Genomic DNA, 26,529 nt, shown 5'->3' on the forward strand with positions numbered 1-26,529 from the left:
CCAAGCCAGGGGTGGCTCCGGCAAATCTCATCACAGCTGTCTTCCAATGTCAAAACCCTGTTGGGCCTTCCTACTCAACGGCGCCATCCATCCACCCTTATTTCCCCCTTCGCACGACGCTCCCGCTGGGAATGGGGCCTGCCGTTCCCAGCTCCCCTGCGTGTGAACGAGAAGGGCCTGGCCTTAGATTGCCCATGGATTGCCTTTGATTATTGTGTACTATCCCAGGGTCGATGAGGGACCTGGCATTGGCCCCGTTGCCTGGAGGCAGCAGGGCCAGTCCTGTGACACTCATGGGTCCGTGGACAGCACACAGAAATGAACAGCCCCATGGGGTGGAGAATCCCAGGGTGGGTGGGGGGGGGGGGGGGGTGGGGGGGGGGGGGGGGGTGGGGGGGGGGGGGGGGGGGGGGGGGGGGGGCCTTCCACCTGAGGCCTTCTTCATCTGCTGACGTACGTCTAGCTATGGAGCGATGGAGCTATGGCGCTAAATAAAGAAGGGAGCTGTAACTGTGGAGCTATAGAATGAATGGAGCTATGGAGTTATGGCATGACTGGAGCTATGGAGCTTTAGCATGAATGGAGCTATGGGGCTTTGGAATAAATTGCGCTACGGATCTATGGAGCTTTAGAGTGAACGACGCCACAGCGCTCTAGAAAGGCCTGCCTTGGACAGGGGACGAGGGAGGGTGGGACGGGCGTCAGAGCATGGATGCGCCAACCCCAGCCTCGTGTAGCAGCAATAATCAAGATTTATTTTTCCCTCCTATGGTGAGTGACTTTTCTTTTTGGGTTACGCGTGGGCGTGCAGCCGCAGGGCTGATCTCAGTCCAGCCCTTAATAAGACTCATTTCACGGCAAGGAGCCGAGAGATTACATCTGACAGGACGGACGTGAGGTGGGGACCGGGAACACAGATTCCGGGGGGGGGGGCTAAGCTTTGGTATCGGAAGCCCCTCTCAGACCCCGGGCACCACCTCATGCACGGAATCCTTTCCTCCCCATTCCCGCCGGGAACGCTGCAAGCTACAAGCGTTGCAAACGGCTAGCCGGGTTTGGTTTCTTTTCCTCGGAGCGCATTGACAAGAAACAGCCCCAACCTGAACCGCCATTACCAGGCAACTGCCTCGATTCGAGTCCCCCTTAAGAGCCTTAACTTGAAGGCGAGATTGAAGGGGGGGGGGGGGGGCGCTGACAGCTGTTTGGTGGGAGCTCACAGATAACCCTGGCTACCCTCGGCACCTAGCCTCCACTGTCAGCCCGCTCGGGAGGAATGTTAAGTGGTGGGCAGTTGGCCGAATGGTAAAGTGATGTATGGCCCCACGTTCCTTATGAAGCCTAAAGATGTTCCATCCCAGGGGCTTGGGGTGGGGGTGGGGGGGGGGAACTCTGGCTGCCAGGAGTTTGATAGGGAATTTCCATGGCTGCTGCGAGAACGCCGGGCTTATAGTTCCATTAGGAAGAGAGTGGCGGTGAATGTATTACACAACGACGGACAAAGGGTGCACGAGGAACGGCCCTCCATTATGAGATTGCACTTTAATTGCGCTGAGGGAGAGGAGACTGCGAAGGTGTACGGGGGATCAGAGGAAGGGCGAGGGAGGAGAGCCTGAAGGAGCTGGATGCTGTGGAGGCCTTCCAGGAGAGGAGGTGTCGCCGACTGGGATTCAAAGAAGACTTCTTGTTGTTCTTGTTTTGGTTGGCGTTGCTGTTCCTGCCCGGAAGCAGTTTATATGAGTAATAAGTTTGTCAGCGGAAAGTAATGGAAATGACATGAACACTTGATCGATCTTTTTTTGCTTTCTCTTTTTCTCGAGATGTCTCTCTTGCTCTTTCTCTCTCTCTCTCTTTTGCTCTTCCGTGCTCTCTCTCTCTCTCTTTCAATTAAATGGGTGAAATTATCTTGATCATTTCCCCACGCTTGTTGAACATCCCAACGCTTGTTGTGTTGTGCACATTCAAATTGGCTATCACTCTGCAAGCCGCCTATTGTCCTATTAATTGACATAAGGTTAATAAGAAAATTCAAGGTCTGTCAATGAGTGCGCGTGACACAATATAATATCATTAGTGTGTGAAAATAAATAAAGCACTGTTGATGTTACTTATGTCCACGATAAACCGCACACATTTTAATGGGTCAGAAACTAAACAAAAAAAAATCAGAAAGCATCATTGTACTCTTATTCAAACAAACACAGACGCACACGCACACGTAGGCCCACACACAATCAAGCAAACCGATACACACACTCACACACACACACACACACACGACACACATACACACACAAGCACTATGAATATTCAAAGAGATAAACACATTCCAGCGAGACTGCTAATTGTAACATCTGTTTAAGTAGTAAATGAGCCTTGCGATAAAAGTAGACCTACCTTCCATCTTAACATTTCCTTCCTTTATAATGTCTGCGTGACTCTATAGCTCTTCACAAGGAAGTGTGGCCTTCATTATTCCCCTTGTGAAACGATACATCTTGAACCTGAATCAAAATAATTCCTCTTCAGTAAACATGAGAACAATAATCTGGACTCTTCTGTGTACACGTGCGTGCCTGTACTGCCCTCACATGGTGTTACGAAGCTACTGCAGGAGGCCCCTTATTCAGTAAAATAACCACAAAAAAAAGAAAGAAAGGTCGAATTCAATGCACCCAATGTCATTAGAAAGTCGAAGCACAAACACAAATTAATTCTTATTATGTGCGAAAAACGTATTCCCATTTGGTTTATGAAGGATTCAATCAGAGCATTGCAAACATTATTCAACAGACCCACATGATGTTTTACAACTTAGGTCAATAATATTTGTAAATTTGGTTAAAATGAATTTATGACATTTAAATGGCTGGCTTTGTGTTTACTTGCTGAGTCATCTGATTAATTTGGGAACCGGATAGCTGCAGTTTATAAGATGTTGCTTATGTACTTTCAACAACACATCCGAATGGTGACACTATGTGAATGGAAGAAAAAACGTTGTATTCCTACATTTACATTGATGTTTTTTATTCAAAGTGGCTGACAAGTAAGACTGTGAACAATCAATCATACAAATGTTTGATAATTGGTCGTGGTTGGGGCAATTTAGACACTGTTTTACTGGTCTATAGCTCTCTCGATTGACAAATAATTTGAACATTGACTAACGTTCTGATATAACATCCTGTTTTTAATTACAAATACACTACTGGGGGGTGACCTATACTGCCAGTCCTACGTTAAGGCTGTGCATAGCCTAGATAAAGGCTTTATAGTAGACCCACTCAACCAGCAGAGAGGAGGAGGAAGAATAAATCATGGCAAGCGAATGACATTTGTTTCGCTATAACTGCCAGCAAGATGCATTGGATAGGCAATCCATCCCTTTGGACTGAAGATCCACTCTGGTCACATCTTTATTAGGCACATGACAGATACAGATTTGTTAAGCCTTTACAGACACAGCCACTCATTCCTCTGTGGCAGTTCACAGATTTTCCTCAATGTTTCATGTGCATCGTTGGAAAGAAGAAAGAACATTAGGATGCAAATAATAATTTACATCGTAAACCATATTGATGTCAGTTGTTTTTCTGCTTCGCTTGTCGAATGAATTTCACAGTGGTTCCCGAAGGCAAACACCACATTAAATCCTTGTAAGATAAGCAGAGCAGCACTTCGGAAGATACCTCAAAATAAATGCAGATTTTGTATGCAAGCTCCGGAGATGCGTTACTGCGTTGTGTTTACTTTTTTATTTTACTTTTTGCAGCATCGCACAACAGTACCACGTTAAGTGAATAGTTTAAACGATTGTCAGTTTTACTGAAAACCACAGGATGGTTTATAGTGACAAGTAGGCCTGCGTAATGTTGTGACTAAATGCTGCCTACGTTTGCTTAAGTGGACAACAAAGAAAATTGTATTCCTCTGAGATTTCCAGCTGAAGACAGCTTCAAACCTCTCATCTCAAGACCCGCCCTCAAGGTCATCCTGTTGCCTGGTAACCAATCAGGAGGATAATGCAGACCATTCTGTTTGGCCAAGCACCAGGAGTTCAATATGTACTGGCGGTTGTTGTTGTTGTTGTTGCTGTTGTTGTTGTTGTTGTTGTTGTTGTTGTTGTTGTTGTTGTTGTTGTTGTTGTTACTGATCATTTCATTAGGCTTTAATATACAACATTTATTTTTATAGCTTTCCCTATTTAATTCAAATATTGTTGTTATTGTTGGTACATTCATACGATACTACCCTTTAACTGTGGAGAAATGCTATTTCTATTTACATTATAAACTCATGATCACTATTCTAAGAAAGAAGTCGCGGAAAATGGGTCAGAGGGGAGGGTCAACGTCTCAGAAGCAAACATGAGTAGTGACGGTGTGAAGGGTTTCCTACAGAACGATCCTGTCCTCTGACTCGATGGTCAACTGTCTATGTTTTAAACGAGATATCGTAACATTTCTGCGTGTGAAGATTGTGACCAAAGTAGGTTAGCTAACCCTGAAAAGTAGTAGACATGATGGATCGCAAATCGTGCAGTATGAACGGAGGAGAGGGACATCTTCGCCACGGACCTGGGCTTGGTTTCATAACGTTGGAGGACCTCGATGCCCTCACGGATGAAAGTGTAGAAGCAGACATTACCAGTAGCGAGGATTATGACGGAGGAGCCGAGATTGCAGAAGACGATAATCAGGATCGACTGCTTAATTATTGGCAAAACATTGGCAGGGGCCATCAAATCGATATACCACGTGGTGAGTATTTTAATCAGCTCGTATCATTAACTGCAACACAACGCCTTCCTCATTCGTGGTGCACATTCTACATATATTTTCAATATTATTATTATTATTATTATTATTATTATTATTATTATTATTATTATTATTATTATATTATTCACTTATTTTTATAGCCATGAATTTAAAGTATTGTTTTGTGTGCAACCCGAAATAAAACTCCTCATCATGTCAACCAATTCAAACATTTCATAACTTATCCGAGGTACAAAATGTAATAATTTATGAGTTAGTACGGTGCATCCTTACTGCTTAGTGATCAAAAAGGGTATTTAATACGATTTGATTCAACTATCTGTCTGTTTGTTGACCTTGGTTGTGGTTTCTTTCAGAGATGGCCCAGCCCATTCAGCAGCTTACCACAGACATCGAGAGTTCGCCACACAGAGAGCAGATTCCCTTCACCTTAGTGGCTCGTAAAGAGGTTGGCTGTGTGGTGGATTTCTACCGAAGCGTAATGCATCCACTTGAGAAGACCTGTTTCCCCTGTTATTCAGAGATTATTATTAGAATTAGAATTCAGAGAAAAGCTTTAATGGATTGAAAGATCCACTCTGTCTCTCGGGCAGTTTTAGTTTTTTAATTAAGAAAAAAAGAAAAAAAGAAATAATTTCTCAGAATTCTGAGATATTAATATCATCAATTCAGAAAGTCACTGAAACCGTTGAGACCATAATGCTATTCACTATTAAGTCAAAGGCTTTTATCAAAAGTGACTTATAGTGAATACAGCAACAGGTCAAATCCAAATCCAAATGTCCCCCTAAGTCTTCCTGTATCTTTCTTATTGTGACTAACCCCCTGAACCCACTCCTTAAAGTGTGTGTATCATTTAAACTAGCTTGGATCTTAAAATAACCTAGTTAAGTACTAGGTCGGAAACAGACAACACTGGGTTCGACTATAACAACTCCAACAACACATAAGGGCCCTTTTAAACGTTTATCTGCAGATTATCTCTCTTGTATCCAATCCCGGCCCCTATAGTGAGTGTTTTAAATCACCGTGGACTTCTCTCTGAACGGATTGCGTTCCTCTTGTTCCCCAAGCATGGTGATGGCGTGGCGTGCGAGAAGCGCGTGATGGACAAGGCGTGCTGGGCGTGCATCACCGTGACCGAGGACACCTACGAGAAGAGCATCTGTGCGGGTTTCATGAGCATCATGAGGTACATCTGCCAGCAGAACAACTTGGGTAAGTGGGTTAAATCATTGTTGTCATTGCCGTCGACGACGTAATCATCATCGCCATAGCAACGGTAGTCAGCCACCAGCACCGATCCCAGCCACAGTCGATTTTTTACCGTGATAAGACGAGAGATGAAAGAGCTGGGAAGATGGTCGTTGTTGTCGTTGTTGTCGTCGTCTGATGTGAATTGATTATGTTTGGTTGTTGGTCTGATTAATGTTTGAAGATTGTATTTCTGCTATTTTGATTAACTCTGCAACCAACTGGTTATACTGTCACCAGGAATTTGGATGCGTGGAAGTAAACCAACCAAACAAACAGTTTTCTCTCAGAAGATGTTGGGCCCAGACTCTATTATAACATAAAGAGGGGGAGACATCGCTCATGTTTCAAGTCTCATCCAACGGTAATCATATTCCCCAGGAGAAAAAAACATTTCCATCTATTTTCCTCTTCACTTACAGGGAGGTACTTGGGCATGACGGTTCCAATAGTTACCGTGGTGCGAACGGATGATGCCCTTAGCAACCTGTCCAGGGATGTCCGGTTGGCCTACTGCCTCCCTTCCTGCCTCCAGGATCAACCCCCTCTGCCCACCGACCCACACATCACCCTGGAGACCTGGCCCCCCACGGTGCTCCACAGCAGGTCTGGTTCCACTCACTCTGGACTGTGAGTCCGGTCATCAGAGAAGCCCCTGATTGGTCGTTTCTAGCCTATAGTGTTATCCATAATCATACCTTTCATTAATTTCATTCATAGTGGTACGGTGAACCATACTAAGGAATAACATTTGTACATTTGCCAGAAGACAGAGAACCAACACTATATCGCTGTAGGTAAAGTAAGGATGTTCATAGAACCAGGGGCCTATCACTAACAATTGTTAGGTAAACCCATTCCCGTGTACAACAAAGATAGCTAGGACAAGATGCTATACGATGCTTGGTACTATTTTTAAGTGCAAGGACGTATATCATAAAATGAGTGCATACATTAAGTGAAAGGACGCCCGAAATACAATAAGTGCGTACATTAAGTGCCAGGACGTACAACATCCAATAAGTGCGTGCATTAGGAGCCAGGACGTACAACATACAATAAGTGTTTAAGAGGGGTGTGGGGTAAGGGGGGAGGCTATGCTGAGTCTAGGTGAACTCTGATCTGTTCTCTATGGTGTATAGTGTTATCCATCATCATCCATTTCATTCTTCTCATTCATAGTTGCTGATGTTGGACCCTCCTGAGGTATAAACATTGAAAGCATTTCTATTTTCTGAATGTTGGTGATTGATACACCAATTTTTGTATCAAACCTTCAGCATGAATGGTTGGAATACATAATAGTGTTGGGAGAATCAAACAATCACTGTTGAATCACAGACTGCCAGTAGAAAGAACGAGTGGATAAAAGTCATAAGGGTATTCAAACTGTCAGTTAAAACTGAAATTCGGGCAAAATATAAGTTCTCAAAAGCTTCATTCTCTTACGAAACCATGAACCGAATATTAAAATGTTTTCAGACAAAGAAAACCTTTTAGAGAAAGCCGAAGGCCCTCCAAGCACCAGGGCTCCGAAGAGCGCAAACAGAAGCTGAACTTTCCTGCATCCTTGTATTTGCCCCGGAGGCATATCAAATCACGCGCGGACATACTCCTTTAGTCCGTTTAAATGGATCAGCAAAGGGAAATCACCATCAAAAACACGGCAGGCGGAGGCGGAATAAACACGTAAACCCAAGGAAGCGCTCCCATTGTTTGACACGGGTGTGGTTTGAACGCGGACCCTCTATGTGCACGCTCTATGCTCGAGCTTTGTGGTGTGGAGGCTTTAAAGGCTCAGTTGTGGTTCCACGTTGCCGCAATGCAGTGACCACGCAGTCGTGAACCTGTTTTGTTTCTGCGTCGGGTTTTAGTGAGTGGACCAATCACAGCTCTTGCTTCTGCGTGCAAGGTTACAATATTTGGAAAGCGCACGTCAGGCCCTTAGAGGGTCCGCAAGGAGGGTCCACAAGGACGTAATGGGTCCGTAAACGACGTAAAACCATAACTAGTCTCACTGTGATTCTGATTGAAGGACACCAAGATTCCAGCGACCCCTTTGTTGTTGTTGTTGTTCCCAGGGCTTTCACAGGTCCCACCAATGAAGAGACCATCTTACACGAAATCAGAGCATTTGCCGAGATCCTGCCCTCTCCGAACCTGCTGGTCAGCAACACATTCGTCATCGCTGGGTACACCAGCTTGGCCGCCACACACCGACACAACGAGGTCTGGTTCCTGGAGCGCCAGTGACGTTCAATAGGAACGCTGGGGTTAATGGTGGTTTTAGTCGGTTCCCCCTTTGTTTGTTCCTCTGGTGTCCATTTGTTCATGTTTACTCCCTTGGTGAATGGTGGACGAGGACTCAAATTCCTCTCAAACGCATGCTTTGAAAGTGTTAGTTATTAAATGAAGGTTCAATTAAGTGTGTCCTTGGTTTTGTCAATAACGCTGCTTTGTATAGATGCATGTATGTTCAATGTTCCCAATTGTCTTTGTGATGTCTGCCATGTTGTAATACTGCACTGTTCTTTTGTTACATAGCTTGGATTTATAGGTGCTGCAGGTAAGATTTGAGAGGTATAAAGAGAGAGAGCGGAAAAGAGCATAAGAGAGCATGATTGATCAAAATAGGCAACCAATAAACATCCTCTCCCCCTCTGCTCCCTCCCATACTACGTTTTGCCACATTTGAGCATTTCCGTGCACCTTTGATTGACAGGGTTGATGGATTTCCCGACCATGAAGGAAAAATGTTAAAATGTGCTATCTCCTATTCTGAGAAGAAACCTATATGTTTTTTTCCATATAGGTTACTTTTCGTTTTTGTGTTCGGCAAGTCAAAATGTTAAGAATGTTTAAGTGCTCCATATGTATGTCTATATTCAGGTAGTTATGAATATCATTTATGTATAGCTTACCCTGTTTTTACATCAAATTTTCTTGTTAAAGGGTAAAGGTAATGCCTTTGGTCCATCACTCTCTGCTCTCAGTTATCTTTGAGTAATCTATATATTTTTTCTGAAATGTGTTCCCTTGTTGGTTTTAGGGGGCTTTTAATATATAAGGAGTAGTGTTTATTTAAGCACAATTAAAGCCTAAATGTTCAAATGTGAAGTAATGTGTGGATTTGAAAAAATGCATAACAACATAATAATAAAGTATCCTATGCTTGCCGAAAGGTATGGTAAACAACCACTTTGAGACCTGTTATCTCTTCCACTCGCTTATTCATCATCTGAAAATTAATTATGAAAAATATATCCTATAATTAAGTACAGAATTAGACGCAACAATATTAATGAGTTTTCGAGATTTGGTAGCCTAAATACATTTTTATCAACGAGGTCTCAGTAGAAATATGACCACATTTTGTTTCGCCTCATTGGGGACACATTATTAATTGTTGTTATTATTGTTATTATTATCATTATTACGGTAATAACTATTTTTCACGAATAATTTCTTCCTCATAAGTTCAGGGTTCATTCGCTTCTCTTCCAAAATGGCGGAAGAACCAGCACGAGAATGGAGCGATGATCAGCTCAAAAGTGATGATCTCCCGAAAAAAGACCTTATTAAGTTTATCCAAGATAATGCGGCTAACTCGGTATGTTGAATCATTTTGGGGGTGTCTAATTGATATGTGTATTGAAATGGCGAAGTTAGCATTCAAGCTTGCGTTGCGTTGCACTGGCTGGTATCAGGCGATGCTAACCGTGTGCACTGCCAGCTAGCGGCGAGGCTAGCCATGCCTCCGCAGAGCTAGGCTAATGTGCGTTGAATGCACCACGCACCACGCATGTAGTGTCGTGCATCCCACTGTATTGCAGCGGATGTTATCCACAAAATGGAACGGAATTTCCTATTGTATGTATTGAATAAAATGGACTTGGGTCCAACCTTTTTAATTTATTTATTTTTCTGGAGATTCTGTGCGATGACTCGGTGAAACACTAATGATTTATGCATGGTTGTTTCGTCCTTCAGTTTCTTGCCGAGCACAAGCTTCAGGGAAACATAAAGAATGTTGCGAAAACGGCAAAGAAAGAGCAATTGATGATTGCATACAATCAGCTGTTTGAGACCAAAGTAAGTGATATTTAGCAGTGAACTAATTTTAAGTATATATTTAGAAAAATGTATTGAATTCCTACATGCTTTTAATAATCAAAGGTTTATTTTTAATGTTGTATTAAACTGAGATCACATGCATGTTTTTTCCAATCAACAAACCCAAATAGAAAATGTGTAATCTGTTAAATAATAACTTTTTTTTCCATTTACAGAAATTTAAAGGCACTGAACCCATTGAAGAAGTCATTGAGCAGGTTAAAACTGTAAAAATTGAAGATGACCCGAGTAAAGACGCAAAGACAGAACTTGTGGATGAGGTACTGTTCAGACATCTATATTTTAACCATTAGTTAACCATGGTGATAAATTGAAGCCAAATTCTGTATTCAAGCTATATTTTAACACATCCCCTTCTATTATCACACATCGGTCTCATCTTTTTTGATATCCATTAACTATAAATAGAAAATCCCATTCATTTACTTTTGTAATTCAAAGCATTCCCCATTTTTAAAGCTAAGATCCTTATGGCTTTGCTTTTCAAAGGGTCCACCCAAGTACTTCAAGTCAGTGCTGAAGAAAGGCGACAAAACAAACTTCCCCAAGAAGGGTGAAAACGTGAGCTGCTGGTATACGGGGTCCCTGGTGGACGGCACCGTCTTCGACACAAACATCCCCACGAGTAGGCCTCATTCGCATCCATCTCCCAACTATTTCAGGTTATGATGAGCCTGGTCAGTTGTCTCATTGTGCGTCTCCTCTAAACCCCTCAGCGGCCAGAAAGAAGAAACAGTCCAAGCCTTTGAGCTTCAAAATCGGCATGGGCCGAGTCATCCGAGGGGTAAGCGATCCTAATGGCGATTTTATGCAAGCAATGCTGCGACGGGCAAGGCTATGAACGGATATATCCGGAAACATCAGTGCCCTGAGCTGCCTCTTCATAACAATGAGGTTGATGATCTGATTGACTATTTCTTCTCCTAGTGGGATGAGGCCATCTTGACCATGAGCAAAGGCGAGACCGCCAAGTTGGAAATCGAGCCAGAGTGGGCCTATGGGAGGAAGGGACTTCCAGAGAACAAGTATCCTTTTTCATTTGGACATGCTGTTGAGATTCGTCTTGGGAGTGTGAATACTTTACACTACATCAATAATAATTTCACAATAAAACATGTATGCCATGATGGGGTGATGTTTCATTAGAAAAATATATGAAGTAGGAAGTGACGTTTTCGTGGCTACCGAAGTCCACTCTTTGCTAGAATAATAGCATAATGTGGCCACGGATGCAGGTAATACTTCTCATTTAACATCAAGGTAGTTTACTTATTTACATTTTGAGTACACCACAAATTGCATATTTTAAGCGATGGGCCCAAAGTTGAGTTGGTCCTTTTTTGTTTGACTTAAAGATCTATGTATTTAGACTCAAAATCCTATGTCCTTTCCTTAACCTAACCTTCTTCAGAATCCCTCCCAATGCCAAACTGATCTTTGAAGTCGAGCTGGTAGCTGTGGACTAACGGACAAAGGCTTGCATGCACTTCCCAAACTAAGAAAAGTGTCACAAGATGACCATGCTTGAAAGATAACATTTTAATTCACATTGATTACAATTGGCCTGGTTTTGTTTACACCCGTTAATGGTTTGTTTGTCTGTCAAATTGTTCCATGTATAATTTACCTTTCCAGCATGGCCAAACACGTGATGACTTGTCAATACTGTACATAACAGGAGTCCTGACGTTTTTCTGTATTTGTTTTGCATGTTCAACGTAAGGTATGAATAAAGAATTTTGAAACCGACATTTGCAATTTTCTTCAGGGTTTCCCAAACTTGGGGTTGGATAGGCATATGGGGTAGAAGGCTAGATGGATATATGCTCTAGATATAAAGATTAATTGAATAAGACCTGGAGATTTACATTTACCATGGATGTTCTGATATAATTAAAAGGTCTCAACAGTCTGTCCTGTATTCAAACATTGCACAAGGATTTGTAGCCATGAATCAACTAAGTGAGCTATTGTCATGCTCACTGGTCAGTATTGCAAGAAGTTTTGGGTTTGACTACAGCAAATAATACCAAGTTAGGTGGCAGAAAATTGGGGCATAACTCAAATCTGATGGCAGGCCAATTAATTTAACAGCCCCATTATAAATGGCCACTACCTAATGTTCTAATTATCCATGTCAGTAAATAACTTCAGTAAAATGACTCTAATGTAGGTGAAAGGATAGTAAAGTTGCTAGGGTAATTGACAGTGGCAAGATAAGTTGGCATCCTTGGGCAAGATGTGAAACTACCTGCAGAGTAATTAAAATACATCCAAATGATCCCTGTGCATAAGTGTCCAATAAATGCCAATTATAAACAGGTGCAGCTTAAATCCCTATGCACGGGGCTCTGAGGAATGGCATATTCAATTGGTTATATTTAAAATGTCCCAATAGAAAAGTGCACAGCTTGAATTCCATTAAGTAATCCAAATATAATTTGGTCATTGATCTCTCAGCCAAGTCATGTCATGTTTCCATACAAGCAGATTAATAGATTGTCCATAATGTTTTAAATTATGATAAATGAGACACTTTGCAACTAGAAGTGATTTTTGTTCCCCAAGCCAAACCTTTATTCTGTACAGAGGAAAACATTTCACTTGGTAAACAAAGAAGTGATGTGAATGCAAGTCATCTCCCCGCCTAGGCGCCATAAAGAGCACTTAGGAGTTGGCATTGGGTCCCTTCTTCTTTCCGAAGGTGGGCACCACATTGACGAAGCGCCTGTTGTACTGGATGCGACGCTTGGCACGCCCAGTCTTCTTCTTCTTCTTCTCCTGCTTGTCAACCTGGAAGGATCATGGGAAAAAGCAAGAGTTGCATTGACACGGTCATCGATTAAGTAAGAGAAACCCACACCCGTAAGACAAACGTTGAGGAGTCGTGTGTGATCATTTTAAAGCAGTTTAGATAAAATAAAAAAAAATTAAATTTGAGAAAGTATCAAATCATGTACCTTGGGGGTCTGTCCCCTCACTTTACCAGCACGGGCCAGAGAACCGTGGACCTTGCCTGGAAAACATTAAATGAAGTGAAACAGTTAAAATTAATTGTGGATGCGTATCAAAGTCTGGAAGAAATATTTTCTTAGCACATTGGTCATTATTTGCCATAACAGGTAAAAATCCTGGTGGGCTAATAACGAAATTAGCTAACCATTTCAATTTCGCAAATTATTCAAACCACTTGGCCTTTATTAATCACGATCGTGAGCCAGCAGGGATTCATACATACCTCCAAGAAGCCTTCCAGCCACCTCCAGGGTACAGTGCTCAGAGATTCCACAAGATGCCAGAGAGAGGTCATCCTCCAGTGGGCAACCGGCGAGCAGCAGCACCTGGTCTTCAACCAGGAGACCCTCAAGAGCCTGGACGTGGGCCTGAAATACACAGCAAATAGTGTCGGATTAGATTGTGTCTTGTGAATGATGGCAAAAATAGAGAGACATGACAGAATATTGGGTAGGAATGTACCTTGATAGCTCCAACGGTCTCCTGACCGGTCACCTCAAGGGTGTGAGTGTTCTGGGCACGCAAGAAGAGCTGCATCTTGATGCTGGGACAAAATACAAATTGTGTTGATTGCAAATATACTGCCTGTCAGTCAATTACTTTCATCACGCCCTAACAAATAGAGCGCATTAACTTGGGAGTAGGGGATAACCACTTTAACTAAATAATACAGGGAAATCGTTTAACCAGCATGACGGTGGATCATATTATACCAAAACAATTGGCCACTACAATAAGGTTCATCAGGAAAATATGCGTAGAACAATCTCGAGGTAACAAGCTAATGCTATGCTACATCCCTAGCCACATGGGGCACGCGTTCCGGAGAATCGAATAAAAATAAGACTTCTTGCACAAATGTTTGCCACTTTATGTTATATTCGTTATCAGCGATATAAATTATATAACATTATGACGCCTCTTTGCTTTCAACCCTTGATAAATACGCACTTTAAACAGAATTTCGGCAGGCCTTACCTAGTTTGATGCTAGTCGATCAACGCTAGGCAAAAAAGGACTTCCGATCGGTCCGAGCTGCGCATGTGCAGATTTACGTAAAATGGGAGAGCCGACGTAACTTTTTGACTACTTCCGTTTAAAGTATGGCAAAACAAATATATAAGACAAACTATATTATCTACGGTCCTGACTCAGAAGTATTTAAAGTTCTGATAATACTACGCTTCGTTATTCATTGGAGTTTTCTTCGCAACTCGTCCTGAACCTGTCCGTGTTCTGGAATGGATTGATTTGAACTGTTGAGCCCTATGCTTTCTAGTCAATAAATGTTCAAAGTACAGTTAACAGCCAGTCATATCTGATCATTTGCTGTACTGTTGTTCGTACTTTGAACTGTATTTTATAGTCTTTATTTGAATCGACATTTAGAATTCAAAATTAATCCAAGTATTGGAGGGAATCATTAAGAATTCCATACATACAAGTTAGCTCTGTTGTGCTAATCCCTCAAAATCAATTCACTGTTCATATTCATCATGGGCATCTCTCAACATGTTATTACCCATGTTGGCTTAAAAAAGGGCAACTTTTACTTATAGCAATACATCAATTGATAAATGATTATTGTACTTTTCCTGATATTACAAATGAAGCCACATCATATAATATCAATCTTTATTATGAAATTAAGCAAAAACAAAAAAAAACATTCCCTTTCTCTGTGAAAAGAGGACCATGACATTAAAAATCAGGTTGGAAAGCAGACACAAGGGGCCACAGAAGTACACAACACAATGCCTTCTTTTGAAACCGAAATGGTCAACAATCTGATTTTTGTGAAAAGACCGAAACCAAACATCCGTTCTAAAAATTAAAAAGTCCAGAGGTAACAAAATTGCCTTTAAATGAACATGCAGATAAGGCCTGGAACACCAGTGGTTGGTAAGATGAAAAATCTGGCTATCAACATTCCTCCAACAAATTACATTGATAGATTATTGATATCAGAATAGACATGACAGAAGGGGATTATTGTCTTTTCTCTATCTTTATCATTGCGCCCATTATGTAGGAGGAGGGGGATAGTACTGGTTATACTGGGCGTACTGGTTGTACTGCCCCCAGTTGCTTTGTCCCCAGTTGCTATATTGTTGCTGCAAAAGAGAAGAGAAAAAAAAATAGACAAGTAAAAATAAGTACACAACACCAAACGTTTTACATTGACAACCATTGAGGCGTTTAAGCTACTACAAATTACTACTACTAGCTACTAACAAAGTACAGGTCATTAATTTGAACGTAAGAAAGGCTCAAGCATGACTAATGGTAATCTGCAGACATGAGGGGTTGAACCCAGACCCTGCCCAGAATGAAAGGCTGTGGAGTGACTAGGAGGCCAGCCGTACCTGGTACCAGCTGTTGTAGTTGTAAGCCGGGTTGGCTGTCAGGTCCTGCCCGGCGGTTCCAGCGGTCGAGTTCTCTTCCGTGCGCTGTCTCTTACCGTCTGGTTCCCCGGAGCTGTACACAAGGGGTTTCAGGTCAGTCCGATGAAACGGAGCAAAATGACGACTATCCTTCTTTAACATAATACAGCAATCGGCACAAAACTGTGTGCACTTATGTTAAAAAATACATATTTGGTCCAATATGCTGTTTAAGTTTTGTACTACTATTCCTTAATTGTTCAGACTCACTTTTAGGTTGCTTTGTTAAGAGTGACCAAATGTTAAATGTAGAATTGAATGTGTCCGTCGTTTAAAAAAAACAGATTGTTAAAAGGATTCCAATGTGCTCAACATAAACTAAAAACACAATTCTTCGGAACTGTGAGCATACTTGTTACGCTTCGATTCCAAATCAGGCGCCTAGCTAGACAATGCGATAAACCATTGTGTGTGGTAGGGGTGGTGGAAACAAAACAAAAACGTGGGAATTACCCATTCTCTGCTTTCCTCTTGGAGGATTCAGTTTCCTTTTTAAGCTTCTGCTGCTCGTCGTATGCCGCCACAAGTCTGAATTGTAAAAAAAAAATATGTCAAAACAAAGGACTTACAGATCATCAAGACCTCAGGAGCAAACTGTAGGAACAACGGTGTAGGAGACGGCATGGCTGAGGGGAACTCACACATTGATATCGCTGCCAAAGTCCTCCAGGAACTCGACCTTCCGTTGGGAGAAGAGCAGCCGGGACTCCGGGGGCAATGAGCTGTTCAGGGCTTTGTCGAAACAGGCCAGGATTTCACCCTCGTTCTCCTGCACGTCCCCGCTGTACTCCAGCTCCAGCAGATTGAGATACAGCCTGGGACTCGTCTGGAAAGCCAACGGAAAACACACAGTGTCATTTAGATACCAGATGAAAACACTGTGTGATTCATGCAACACTTTAGGGGAAAAATCTTGCATAGTCTTAAAGTGCAGATCCCTCAAAGCCATTCCTTTTTGCTGTACTTTATACATTTTGTAATGTATAAATGTTTAACGAAATTGTTGATTTTAACTTTATTTGATACATACAACCTTTCTTTTAGATTAAAAAATTGTGTTCTCGCACTGCCTGGATGGCATTTAAATTTCGTTGTACCACGTGCCATGACAAGAAAGCGATTGAGGTTCGGATAATGAGTTAGATAACCGACCCAGTGGCATAACGCTCCTGGCATCGTGCCGGCTCTCACCTCGTCCTTCTCGATGGCTTCAAGCAGCACCTTCCTCGCCTTGCTCAGGCTCTTCTGCACCTTCATCAGTTGCCGCGCCAGCTTCACGGCGTAGAACGACGTCTCGCTGGCGTTCTTGGCCGACGCCATGGCCTCCCGCAGCAGCGTCTCCGCCTCCTCCAGGTTGCCGTGGCGACGCTCCAGGCTGACCCGTCGCAGGCGCACCATGGCCAGGGACGGCAGCGCCTCCTCCAGGGCCTTCAGGATGCCGCGCGCCTCCTCCACGTTGCCTGGAAGGAGAGGGGAGAAAGGAAACATAAACTTGGGTTTTTATTCTTTTTCTGTAGTGCGGACACCTGGGAATATGGACTGTGCCCGTGGGGATGACCTACTACTTCAGTTCTGGGAAGGGGAATTTTTCATGTCGTTTCAGGATCAAACCCCTCACCTTTCGGCTTGATTAGCAAACAAGTTGTCTATTTTCTTAACACTTAAAACTAAACTCCACTTATCATCTCCACCTCATTACTGTGAAGTGGAGATCCAGTGCTCCAGTACTGTGATGGCCACCTAGGTGACCTCTGGTTAAAGCATTTGTCGTGTTGCCTTTGTCCAACGCTAGAGCCGGGTCGTTACAGTACTACCAAGTAACCCCAGCTCTAGTTGCGATTAGAGGCAAGAGAATACAGCTGATTGTGGCTCACCCTGTTGTTCCTCATAAGCCGCAGCTAGAAGGTGGATGGACGGCTTCTTGGGCAGGTGGATGGTGCACGCCTTCTTGTAGACGTGTCGCACGCCCTCGATGCTCACACCCTCTAGATATTTTGCATACTTAAAGAGCGAAACACAGGACGGAAAGTGGCAGCGGGCACAGAGGGAGAGTGCGGGGAAGGGCAGAGAACAGGGGGGGGGAGAGAAAAAATAAAAAGAAGAGAGGCAGAAGAGAGACCAGCCATTTTAACACTGTAACTTCGAGGGTTGACCGAAGTGAATTTCTTCATTGTCAAGAACGTTGTTTAAAATTTTCTGTGTAAACCCATCAGCACCTTCATGGAACCAATTAGATAAGTTTCTGTAAGGTAGTGGGAGACGGAGAAGATGCAACGTAGTAGTTGGCAAATGCTGCAGTCAAATCTTGTGTGGCAAGCTGGCCATCCCCTAATACAACAGATACAGTCACATATCAACGTTACACGCAGAGAGTGCAGGACGATTTACTGTGTCCATGTGATTATCATCGTTGATGGGAAGGGGGGAGGGGGGGGGGGAAGTGCAGGGCGGGGTAAGTGGGGAGTGAGAGGGAGGACAACGATGGGAGTACCTTGGTCCAGAACTCCTCGTAGAGGGCACACGCGATAAGGCACCGTTCAAAGAGCACCACCACGCGCTCCGGGGTGCCATTCTCCATCTCAAAGTCCAGGTACTCCTTCCAGTTGTTCAGCTGGGTCTTCTCCAGGGATTTCACGTGGAAGTATGGCCTCTTGATCTGAAACGGCAACACGTTTAATACAATCCTCCTGTAATTACTCTGGTTGACCGGGAATGACACGCTGTTATTTTAGGCGCACACTGGTCGGATGACACTAAAGTCTAAGGGAGCCTTTCACAACGTACCCCTTCTTCAAAGGCCCATCGCTTGCTGACTTCGTGTTCGTTGTGGTTGAAGTACTCCTGTCGGGTTTCGGTGACTTTGTGACGCATGTTCTCGATCTCCGTCACTCTCTGCATTAGAACACAAGAGACCCAGTTAACACTCATTTACCCTTTTTTCTAAATCACACGGTAAATGCTCCTTTTTGTTTTACCAAATCAAAGCGGACGCCAATGTACCTCTTTCCCTGGATCACTACTCCCTAAAACTTAACGGCCATGGCCTGCCTGCAAGAAGTTTCATCAAGAGCTTACATTTATCGGAATCATGAGACAAAAAAAAGAATGGGAGGGGAATTCAAGCCTTTGTTGTAGTGATGCCTGGGCGGGGGGTATGCCGGTAGGCATAGACCCCACAGGGGCAGGGCTCTTGTGGTGTACCTTGGCAGGGTCCGGCAGGTCGTCCATGCCTTGTGGAAGCTCCTCCTCCGCCGCTGGCGTGTCCCCGTCCTCTCCGGCCACGGTGGTGATGCTGGCCTTGGAGAGCTCCACCCTCAGCTGGATGAACTCTTCCTCCGACAAAAAGTGCTTGGGGTTGTTGTTCTGAACGTGTTCTTTGAACCTGGCGGGAACATTGTTGACCCATTATGTTTCTGAAGCTTAATGGGGCGTAGTGACAAATGGACACAGCAGGTATTCAACTAATATCACGGGGTGAATGAAGTCGCAAAAAGACAAAAGATATGATAATGAATGTGCTATGATGAAGATTTCCAAACTTAAACACATTTCACATGAGGACTGCGGTATATGAAGTATCAATCGGTGAATTCAACCGTCAAAGTCAGCGACACGCATTATAATTGTTCTCCATGTTTGTCGCGTACCTCTGGAAGTGCTGGGAATACAGTTGGGTGGGGATGCCCAGGATGCGATCATAGATGTTTGTGACATGAACCAATTTCTCCTGCTCCGTCTCCCAGTTGATGTAGGCTTCCCACAGTCGGTCGGAGCGAAAGTCTGTGCCTGCCGCCAGTACCGCATGTTCATAAGCACTAAAGAGTCAGAAAAAACAAAGAGTCAGGACGCCATTTTTCGGTTTGGTTACCAATAGACCTCTGAAGAATAAGTCCCGCCTCCGAGGCTCCGGTTCCATCGGTCAAATGTCTATGGGAAATAACATGGGGTTTTTGAATGATCGTACATAAACTCCCTAGGTGGCGAAGAAGTAAAAGCTGCTCACGTTTTGAATTACACGCTTTTTCCATCTAGATTCCACTTGGGTTAGTAGACATAGGGCATTTCACACATTTCACAGATGGAAACAGGATGCTCGGAGGCGGGACTTATTCTTCAGAGGTCTATGATACGATGTTGTCCATTTCTTGTAAGCTGCCTAAAATTGCTCAGGTGGGTTTCATTTCCTCAACCTGATGTCAGAACGAAACAAGAAGAGTTCAAAACCAACAAACCTCTTGTTCTACGGACATTAAAACAGAAAAGGAAAGCTTTCCCAGCACATTATTATTTATTTGTATTTGTTTTGTTGAAATTCTTGTTTTGCTGTCTTGCTCCGTGTGTGCTCGTGAATCTGTAAAGCGACTTTGAGCGTGACAAAGGCGCTATATAAACTAAACTTTTTTTATTAATATTATTATGGAAAGCTTTCCCAGATACATGTACCGGACGCCAACTTACGCTCTGATGCGTCCTTCTGTTTCTGGGTCGGCAGCATCTGCGTTTTCTTTGATGAAGGACAGGTAGTGAAGCCACAGGTCTACGCTGAGAGGGATGGCCTGCAAGCCGTGTCTGTACACCTGGGGACGGGAAGAAACACCACTGACAATGAGACACACTTGACAAGATGGCGACTGAACGAGTGATTAAAACACGCCTGGCAATATAGAAAACGATAAAAATGGTAGAAAATGGTATCTCAGAGGAGACACTAATGTTTGGCAGCATCATGATATTCCTGTGTCTTGGTCATATTTACCTCTTCTGCGACCTGTATGTTGTCGTGTTTTTTTTCGATGTCGGCATACTTCTTCCAATAGCCGTAGCAGTACGGATAGTGGAGGAAAAACGCATCAAATGCTTTCCTCACCACTAGGAGAGCATTCTGTAAAAAAAAAGAAAAGAAAAAGGAACAAACAGAACATCAGTATAGGTGTCTAAAGCGGCAAACACATTTAAAGGTGTGGCGATTAATCTCTTAAGGGATGCGAATAGAGTACTTGTGTGCATTGTTCACCTCTTGCTCAACATACTGCAGTAGATAGACCCAACTGTTGAAGTCCTCTGGGTTTGCCTCGCACTCCTTGAAAAGCTTTTCAAACTCAGACGGGACCTCGGGCTCTGGGGGCGCGGGGGGCTCCTGGGGAACCTCCTTGGCCGCTTCCTCCAGCTCCATACCATCCTCGGACATCTGAGGAGCATCGTTGGCCCCTTGGAGTAGAACACGTGAAGGGTTAAGCGAGTGCCAAGGTAGAGCGGCGTCACAATCTCAAGCTATCAGTCATGCAAAAATCGATGAACAAACAAAGCAAATTACCCTGGAGACCATCTTGGTCCACAACCTCTGGTGCTACAGGGGTCTCCTGGCCTTGCTGTGCGGACTCCTCAGGCGCTGCCATGTGTTCTACCTCAGGTGACTGGGGGGCTACATCGGTTGGCTGGGGAGGCTGCTCCTCTTGGAAGAGCTGGGCATTGGCTAGCTGGAACTGCTCCACCGCCTTTTCCACTGACGCCAGGCCTGGAGACATCTGTCGTTGTTGGGGACCGAAGGAGTCCTGGGAATCCACAAGCAAGACGGTGTTCTTTGAGTCGGGCTCAGGGGGGACCTGGTCCAGGGACCACTCGGCAGGGGGAGGCAGAACTGGGAGGTCTGGTAGAAAGCCGTTGCCAGCGCCCTCCATAGCTTGGGAGTCCCCACTGCTGGAAGAGTCCGTGTCAAGAGTTCCCGTCATGGGCTCGTCTGTGTTGTTATAGTCTGGTGACACAGAATTTGAAAGTTATTATCGGACATAAAACGCATTTATTTTTTTTATAATAAAAAAAACAATGTTTCAGGATAAAGATAATTACAGGACTTGTACATCAGACTGAGTTGTGGGACGATTTGTTGGCGATACCACGCCAAATGGAGATGACACCATGGAGTTGTTGTACTTATAAATCGACGAAAACTAAAAAACTTTTTTGCCACGTCTCCTACGAAATACGCCTTTACCGTTTCAAACAACAATGTCTTCCTGTCCAATGAACAAGCCCTATTTGATAGTCACGGATGTCGTTAGGTGCGTAGGGCCAGGTATGCGGTAGTAAAATGTCTAATTACAAAATGGGGGAAGTCAAATAACAAAAGTGCAACTCAGCTGTAACGAGCCGTGTGTCTTCACCGCTTTCGGACTGTTAATGCATCAGGACGCCAACAAAATAATAGCAACCCAAATAATCCGCAGCTGTTGCAACCTGACACTAGAACCATTATTCAAACTAAGGCCAAGTTATTGTTGGGGCAAGATAGTTAAAATAAAACATGTACTCACTCACTCCACACAAAACGAGTTCGTAAGAGATCGTATCAATAGAAAGTCGACGGTAACACAGTTTATTACGTTTAGAAATAGGCCCGTGTTAATACTAAATCAAGACAGCACATTTGGTGCGAGGAAATGTAGGTTTCGGTATTGCCAACATTAGCAATCGAGACTTTAGCTAGTAACATTTCCCTTCCGTAATCAAGTTCCTTTCTGTGCTGTTCAATGTTACGAAGATATGCTGACCCAACAACACAGTAGACCTAATTCAAAACACCCATCATGTATTTGTTCTGAGGTGAATGAACTATGTAATGTGCCCTTATCTGCCAGTCCCAATGTGTGTGTGGTGTGTGTGCTCCACGCTAGCTAGCTAAGGTAGCTAATTTTAGCATCTCCTCCGGAGCCTTAAAACGCAACACAAGAATCACATCGTGCTCGGGAAAATCCGTCGAACCAACAACACGCGACGATCATCTCACCAGTATGTTCCATGAAAATCGGGTCGAACGATTTGCGAGGCGATCTCAATTACTTAATCTTATACTGAAGTGCGGCACATCAACTCTCATTCTCGACAACTTCCAGGGGGCATTTACGGAGAAGGACGGCGCGTGCACCGCGGGACCGCGCCGTGCCCGTGCCCGTATCGGGGGACATTACGCGCCCCCGATACCTGTTAAAAAACGATATAAGAATAAAGTATATCTTGGTGGTCAATTTAAGGTTTACCTCAGATAAGATTCGTGTTGGGTAGCTTTAATAATTGTGTTATTTTCCATTGGAATAGCCAGCCAAGCTTATCAACAAAATCTCTAAAAATAATAACATATATACTAATATTTTACTGCACAACCAACGTTACTTCCAAAGAAAAAACTTGCATCAGTTTAATGAGGACGACTTTGAGCATGATTCGTGAGGCCATCAACTGAATCGTGTGTCTTATACCCCAGCCCATGTTTTAACAAAGTAACGTCATTTTTTGCGCCTAAAACATTACGAAGATTACAGCAACAAATCAACAATCAGATAGAGTCAACAACCGGCCAGATTCAAATGGCGCCCGTTTCCATTTTTTTGTCGTTAGGATTCGTGCTAGTTCGCAGTACGCCTGCGCGGGGCCACTGGCGTAGTAGCGCATGAGCAACGGAGAGGAAGTGGCGGGTGATCTAGGTCCGCACCTTTTCCGGTAACACCGCTCTGCCTCTGCGCTGCTGTGTGACTGAACGGCTCGGCTGGGGGAGAGCAGTGGCGAAGAGAGGGAGAGAGAGAGGCGAGAACGGGGAGAAAGAACTTGGGGACGGGGGCTGCCGCGGTCGCAGGTTTGTCAGTCTACATTTGAACGTGTTTTGTATCTCAAAGAATGCTCTTATTGTTCGAGGGACCGTCCGTGTAACAGCGGCGACGACCTAAAGTTGTGCTCCGGCGCTGACACCCCTCCCTTTTCCGAACCGCTCTTGTGTTACAGGGTAGGGAGCGGAAAGTCGGATGAATCGATGACCTTTTGGGCGTGCTGCCTCTTGGTGTCCCGACGCAGATGCCGTTGGGAGTGATTCGAGTGGTTTCCACGAGAATGTTACCGGAGGAAACCTCGGCGTTTTTGAATTTAGCGATCGAGTGCCTCTGAGAGCAAGTGTGGACACCCGGCGGCCGAGGAGGAAGTCGGAACTCTGGGCTTGGACAGGGCCTCATTTACACGGCGCGATAGTCGCGGTCCTTTGACTCATCGCCTCTCCCTTTTTGGGTCCCCATCCACGGGAAACTACTCTCCAAACGAGGATTCTGAAGTAAGTAGTCTTTGAAAGAATTGGAAATATATCCCGACATTTCTTTTCTTTTTTTTTTTGCACAGTAAAGATAATATTAATCATTCCCCGATTACACAATCTACACTACTCCTATTTGTTAGCTGCTTAAGTCATACGGGCCATGATAATAATACAAGACTCCTTGTTCTCTTTGTGACAGTTACCCACCCTCTACATTTTGACAGCTGTCAAAAGTGTTCCTACTATCACGTGAAAAGTCACTTGGATGTCACAACACTGTGCCTGAGACACTATAGTCCGTTTGTATTCTACCGAAAGCACAAAGAATTACTCTCCAAAGAGAGTACGCCGTTCATCTTCCAAGGAGGTATTTATGAAAAGCCAACGAAATGGGGAAAATTCTTTCAAAGATCTTTGGCAACAAGGAGATGAGAATATTGATGCTTGGACTTGATGCGGCCGGCAAGACCACCATCCTCTACAAGCTGAAGCTGGGCCAGTCCGTCACCACCATCCCCACTGTGGGCTTCAACGTGGAGACCGTCACGTACAAGAACGTCAAGTTCAACGTGTGGGACGTGGGCGGCCAGGACAAGATCCGCCCGCTGTGGAGACACTACTATACCGGTACGCAGGGCCTGATCTTCGTGGTGGACTGCGCCGACCGGGACCGGATAGACGAGGCCAGGCAGGAGCTGCACCGGATCATCAACGACCGGGAGATGAGGGACGCCATCATCCTGATCTTCGCCAACAAACAAGACCTGCCGGACGCCATGAAGCCCCACGAGATCCAGGAGAAGCTGGGCCTGACCCGCATCCGGGACAGGAATTGGTACGTTCAGCCCTCGTGCGCGACCACGGGGGATGGACTCTACGAGGGTTTGACCTGGCTCACCTCAAACCACAAATCTTAATGCCCATGCGATTCCGGATCAGACTGTTCTTTCCTCTTCTTAAAGGATAACGTGTTAAAAACATGAAGATCCCCCCCCCCCTCCCCCCCACATGGCAATGATAAAATTCTGAAGAAATTGAAATGGAAAAAAAATCAGCTTTTTTCATAAATGTACAACGAGAAAAAACGGACCGGTTCTATTCTTTTTTTATTTTTTTGATAACGACGGGCTCTTCATTCTTATGAAGTTCTTGAAGGCTAAAAGACGATTTTTTTCGGCTGGTTTTTGTTTGCTTTTGGTTCTGTAGTATTTCACTTACTCGTCTGTATAATCATTACTTTTTAAGTACACCATAACCTTTATACTTTGAGCTCTTATTGCAATTTAGTTCCCTTTTCCTTTCTGCATTTAACAAGAATCTTTTTTAACTTTGTGCTAGAGCTTGCAATTATAGCTTTGATAAGGAACACAGACCCTCTAGTCGGCCTTGACAGTATTCACATAACCCGACTTTTACTCCACAAGTTGGGGGAGACCATGAGAATGTTTGACATGTCCGTGTATTTACCAGAAAGGACGGCCTATCATCAGCAAAACAAGTTGGCCGGTCAAACTGCCCATCGTAGTCTTAAGTATATGCATAACGACCATTTCAGGACCTCGCACAAACATGGCTTTTCAATTGTGATTGTAAACAATGTCTGCAATGGGGAAGTTGGCGGATTTTGTGTGTTTTTTGGGTGCAGTCATTCCATCCATGATGTCTACGTGTTCATTTCACAGACACTTATCTGGATGCTGGATAAACGATAAAAAAACAACACTGTGATGTGGATATGCTTTACTTTGTTTGACATAGTTTATTTTTTACCACCTATCCTGTTCCCTTATCCCCTCTCAAGAGCTTCCATGAGTGAATATGTGAAGGTTCGGCTGCCTTTTCTTGGTAGGCCACCAGTTACAGGTGGCCCCATAGACACAAGACATTCACTGCAGCCAGAATCTGACTGCTGAGTCTGCATTGCAGCAGTGTTACAAAACTACCTACCAAGTTTCACAGGAAAGAAGGGACGCTTCGGGGCTGTGTGTTTCCGCACCTGTCTGTCTTTCTTTCTTTCTTTTTCTGATCCACTTTTGAACCCCAGTGAGGGTTAAATGAAGTCTCCCACTACCACTGCATCCATAGTGCTTTAAATATTTTCTTTTCTCTTAACAATCAGGTTTTTCCAGCGGGTGTCATTCTGAAATAAATGCGTGAGGTGACCTTGGCTCAAAGGTTATAGATAGGCAAGAGGCTTTTTGATTTATTTTTGTTTCCACTTGCTATGCTGTTTAAAATAAAAACAGGTTATCCAGACCACTTTTCAAGCGAAGACTTTTCAATGCGAAACCTCAAAGGAGGAAGTTGGTGTGGGGTGACTTAATGACGTAGAGAAATAAAAACTAAGCTAAAGTGTGCGGTAGAACTGTACCAGTTGCCTTTCCGCTGTGAGTCACACTGACTGAATAAGTGATGAGGTCTCTAGTTTCAACCTAGTCGTTATCGGTGACGCCTTCGTTGCCTGAGGGTTAAGTGTATTACGCCATTTTTTAAAATAGCATTTTTTTTTTGCATCCTCATACAAAGCAAGCACAACGTTAAAGGAACATTTGAAATGTCTAATGTAGACGGTGTCTTTGCTGGGAATAACTCTTACCGTTTCCAAACAAATGAAAGACTGGTGTACTCATTTCACCTTTTCTGTTAAACACGAAACTCACGTCTTTCATAATTCATACACTTATCAGTGGTTCAAATTCAAATATGCCACATAACGGATTTAAACAGACTCAAAGTCAAATAACTAAAGTGAGATTGTAGAATTTATTTGTTTGGGGAGATTTTATGACTAAAACCTACTTTTTCACAGCAGTCTTATTAAGCAAAA

General features: G+C 43.8%; 5 protein-coding genes across 5 annotated transcripts; 3 read left to right on the plus strand and 2 right to left on the minus strand.

The window, feature by feature from the left end:
* Positions 1–4,519: 4,519 nt before the first annotated feature.
* LOC307087918 (heme-binding protein 1-like) lies at positions 4,520–8,288 on the plus strand (the record flags this gene model as incomplete). The annotated part of the gene is made up of 5 exons (XM_079753613.1): positions 4,520–4,760; positions 5,138–5,229; positions 5,855–5,999; positions 6,458–6,641; positions 8,117–8,288. The coding sequence occupies 5 exons, from the start codon at positions 4,520–4,522 to the stop codon at positions 8,286–8,288; spliced, it is 834 nt and encodes a 277-aa protein (XP_079609739.1).
* Positions 8,289–9,531: 1,243 nt separating this feature from the next.
* On the plus strand, positions 9,532–11,918 carry fkbp3 (FKBP prolyl isomerase 3). Its single transcript, XM_079753900.1, has 7 exons — positions 9,532–9,645; positions 10,026–10,127; positions 10,325–10,429; positions 10,659–10,794; positions 10,886–10,953; positions 11,097–11,194; positions 11,581–11,918. The coding sequence occupies exons 1-7, from the start codon at positions 9,541–9,543 to the stop codon at positions 11,633–11,635; spliced, it is 669 nt and encodes a 222-aa protein (XP_079610026.1). The 5' UTR covers positions 9,532–9,540; the 3' UTR covers positions 11,636–11,918.
* An 801-nt stretch (positions 11,919–12,719) lies between these two features.
* On the minus strand, positions 12,720–14,230 carry faua (FAU ubiquitin like and ribosomal protein S30 fusion a). Its single transcript, XM_079754157.1, has 5 exons — positions 14,163–14,230; positions 13,647–13,728; positions 13,408–13,552; positions 13,130–13,185; positions 12,720–12,962 (listed from the first exon to the last, which is right to left on the minus strand). The coding sequence occupies exons 2-5, from the start codon at positions 13,719–13,721 to the stop codon at positions 12,837–12,839; spliced, it is 402 nt and encodes a 133-aa protein (XP_079610283.1). The 5' UTR covers positions 13,722–13,728; positions 14,163–14,230; the 3' UTR covers positions 12,720–12,836.
* A 572-nt stretch (positions 14,231–14,802) lies between these two features.
* Positions 14,803–22,601, minus strand: prpf39 (PRP39 pre-mRNA processing factor 39 homolog (yeast)). Its single transcript, XM_079753805.1, has 15 exons — positions 22,413–22,601; positions 20,943–21,380; positions 20,643–20,836; positions 20,385–20,510; positions 20,087–20,205; positions 19,276–19,443; positions 18,830–19,010; positions 18,413–18,520; positions 18,120–18,284; positions 17,503–17,629; positions 16,820–17,088; positions 16,270–16,454; positions 16,082–16,156; positions 15,551–15,662; positions 14,803–15,298 (listed from the first exon to the last, which is right to left on the minus strand). Exons 1-15 carry the CDS (start codon positions 22,423–22,425, stop codon positions 15,209–15,211), a joined length of 2,370 nt encoding a protein of 789 aa, XP_079609931.1. The 5' UTR covers positions 22,426–22,601; the 3' UTR covers positions 14,803–15,208.
* Positions 22,602–23,107: 506 nt separating this feature from the next.
* On the plus strand, positions 23,108–25,961 carry arf6a (ADP-ribosylation factor 6a). Its single transcript, XM_079753177.1, has 3 exons — positions 23,108–23,255; positions 23,402–23,720; positions 23,902–25,961. The coding sequence occupies exon 3, from the start codon at positions 24,092–24,094 to the stop codon at positions 24,617–24,619; it is 528 nt and encodes a 175-aa protein (XP_079609303.1). The 5' UTR covers positions 23,108–23,255; positions 23,402–23,720; positions 23,902–24,091; the 3' UTR covers positions 24,620–25,961.
* Positions 25,962–26,529: the final 568 nt, after the last annotated feature.

This window comes from Pollachius pollachius (genome assembly GCF_949987615.1).
Source record: "Pollachius pollachius genome assembly, chromosome: 16".
Classification (NCBI taxonomy): Eukaryota; Metazoa; Chordata; class Actinopteri; order Gadiformes; family Gadidae; genus Pollachius; species Pollachius pollachius.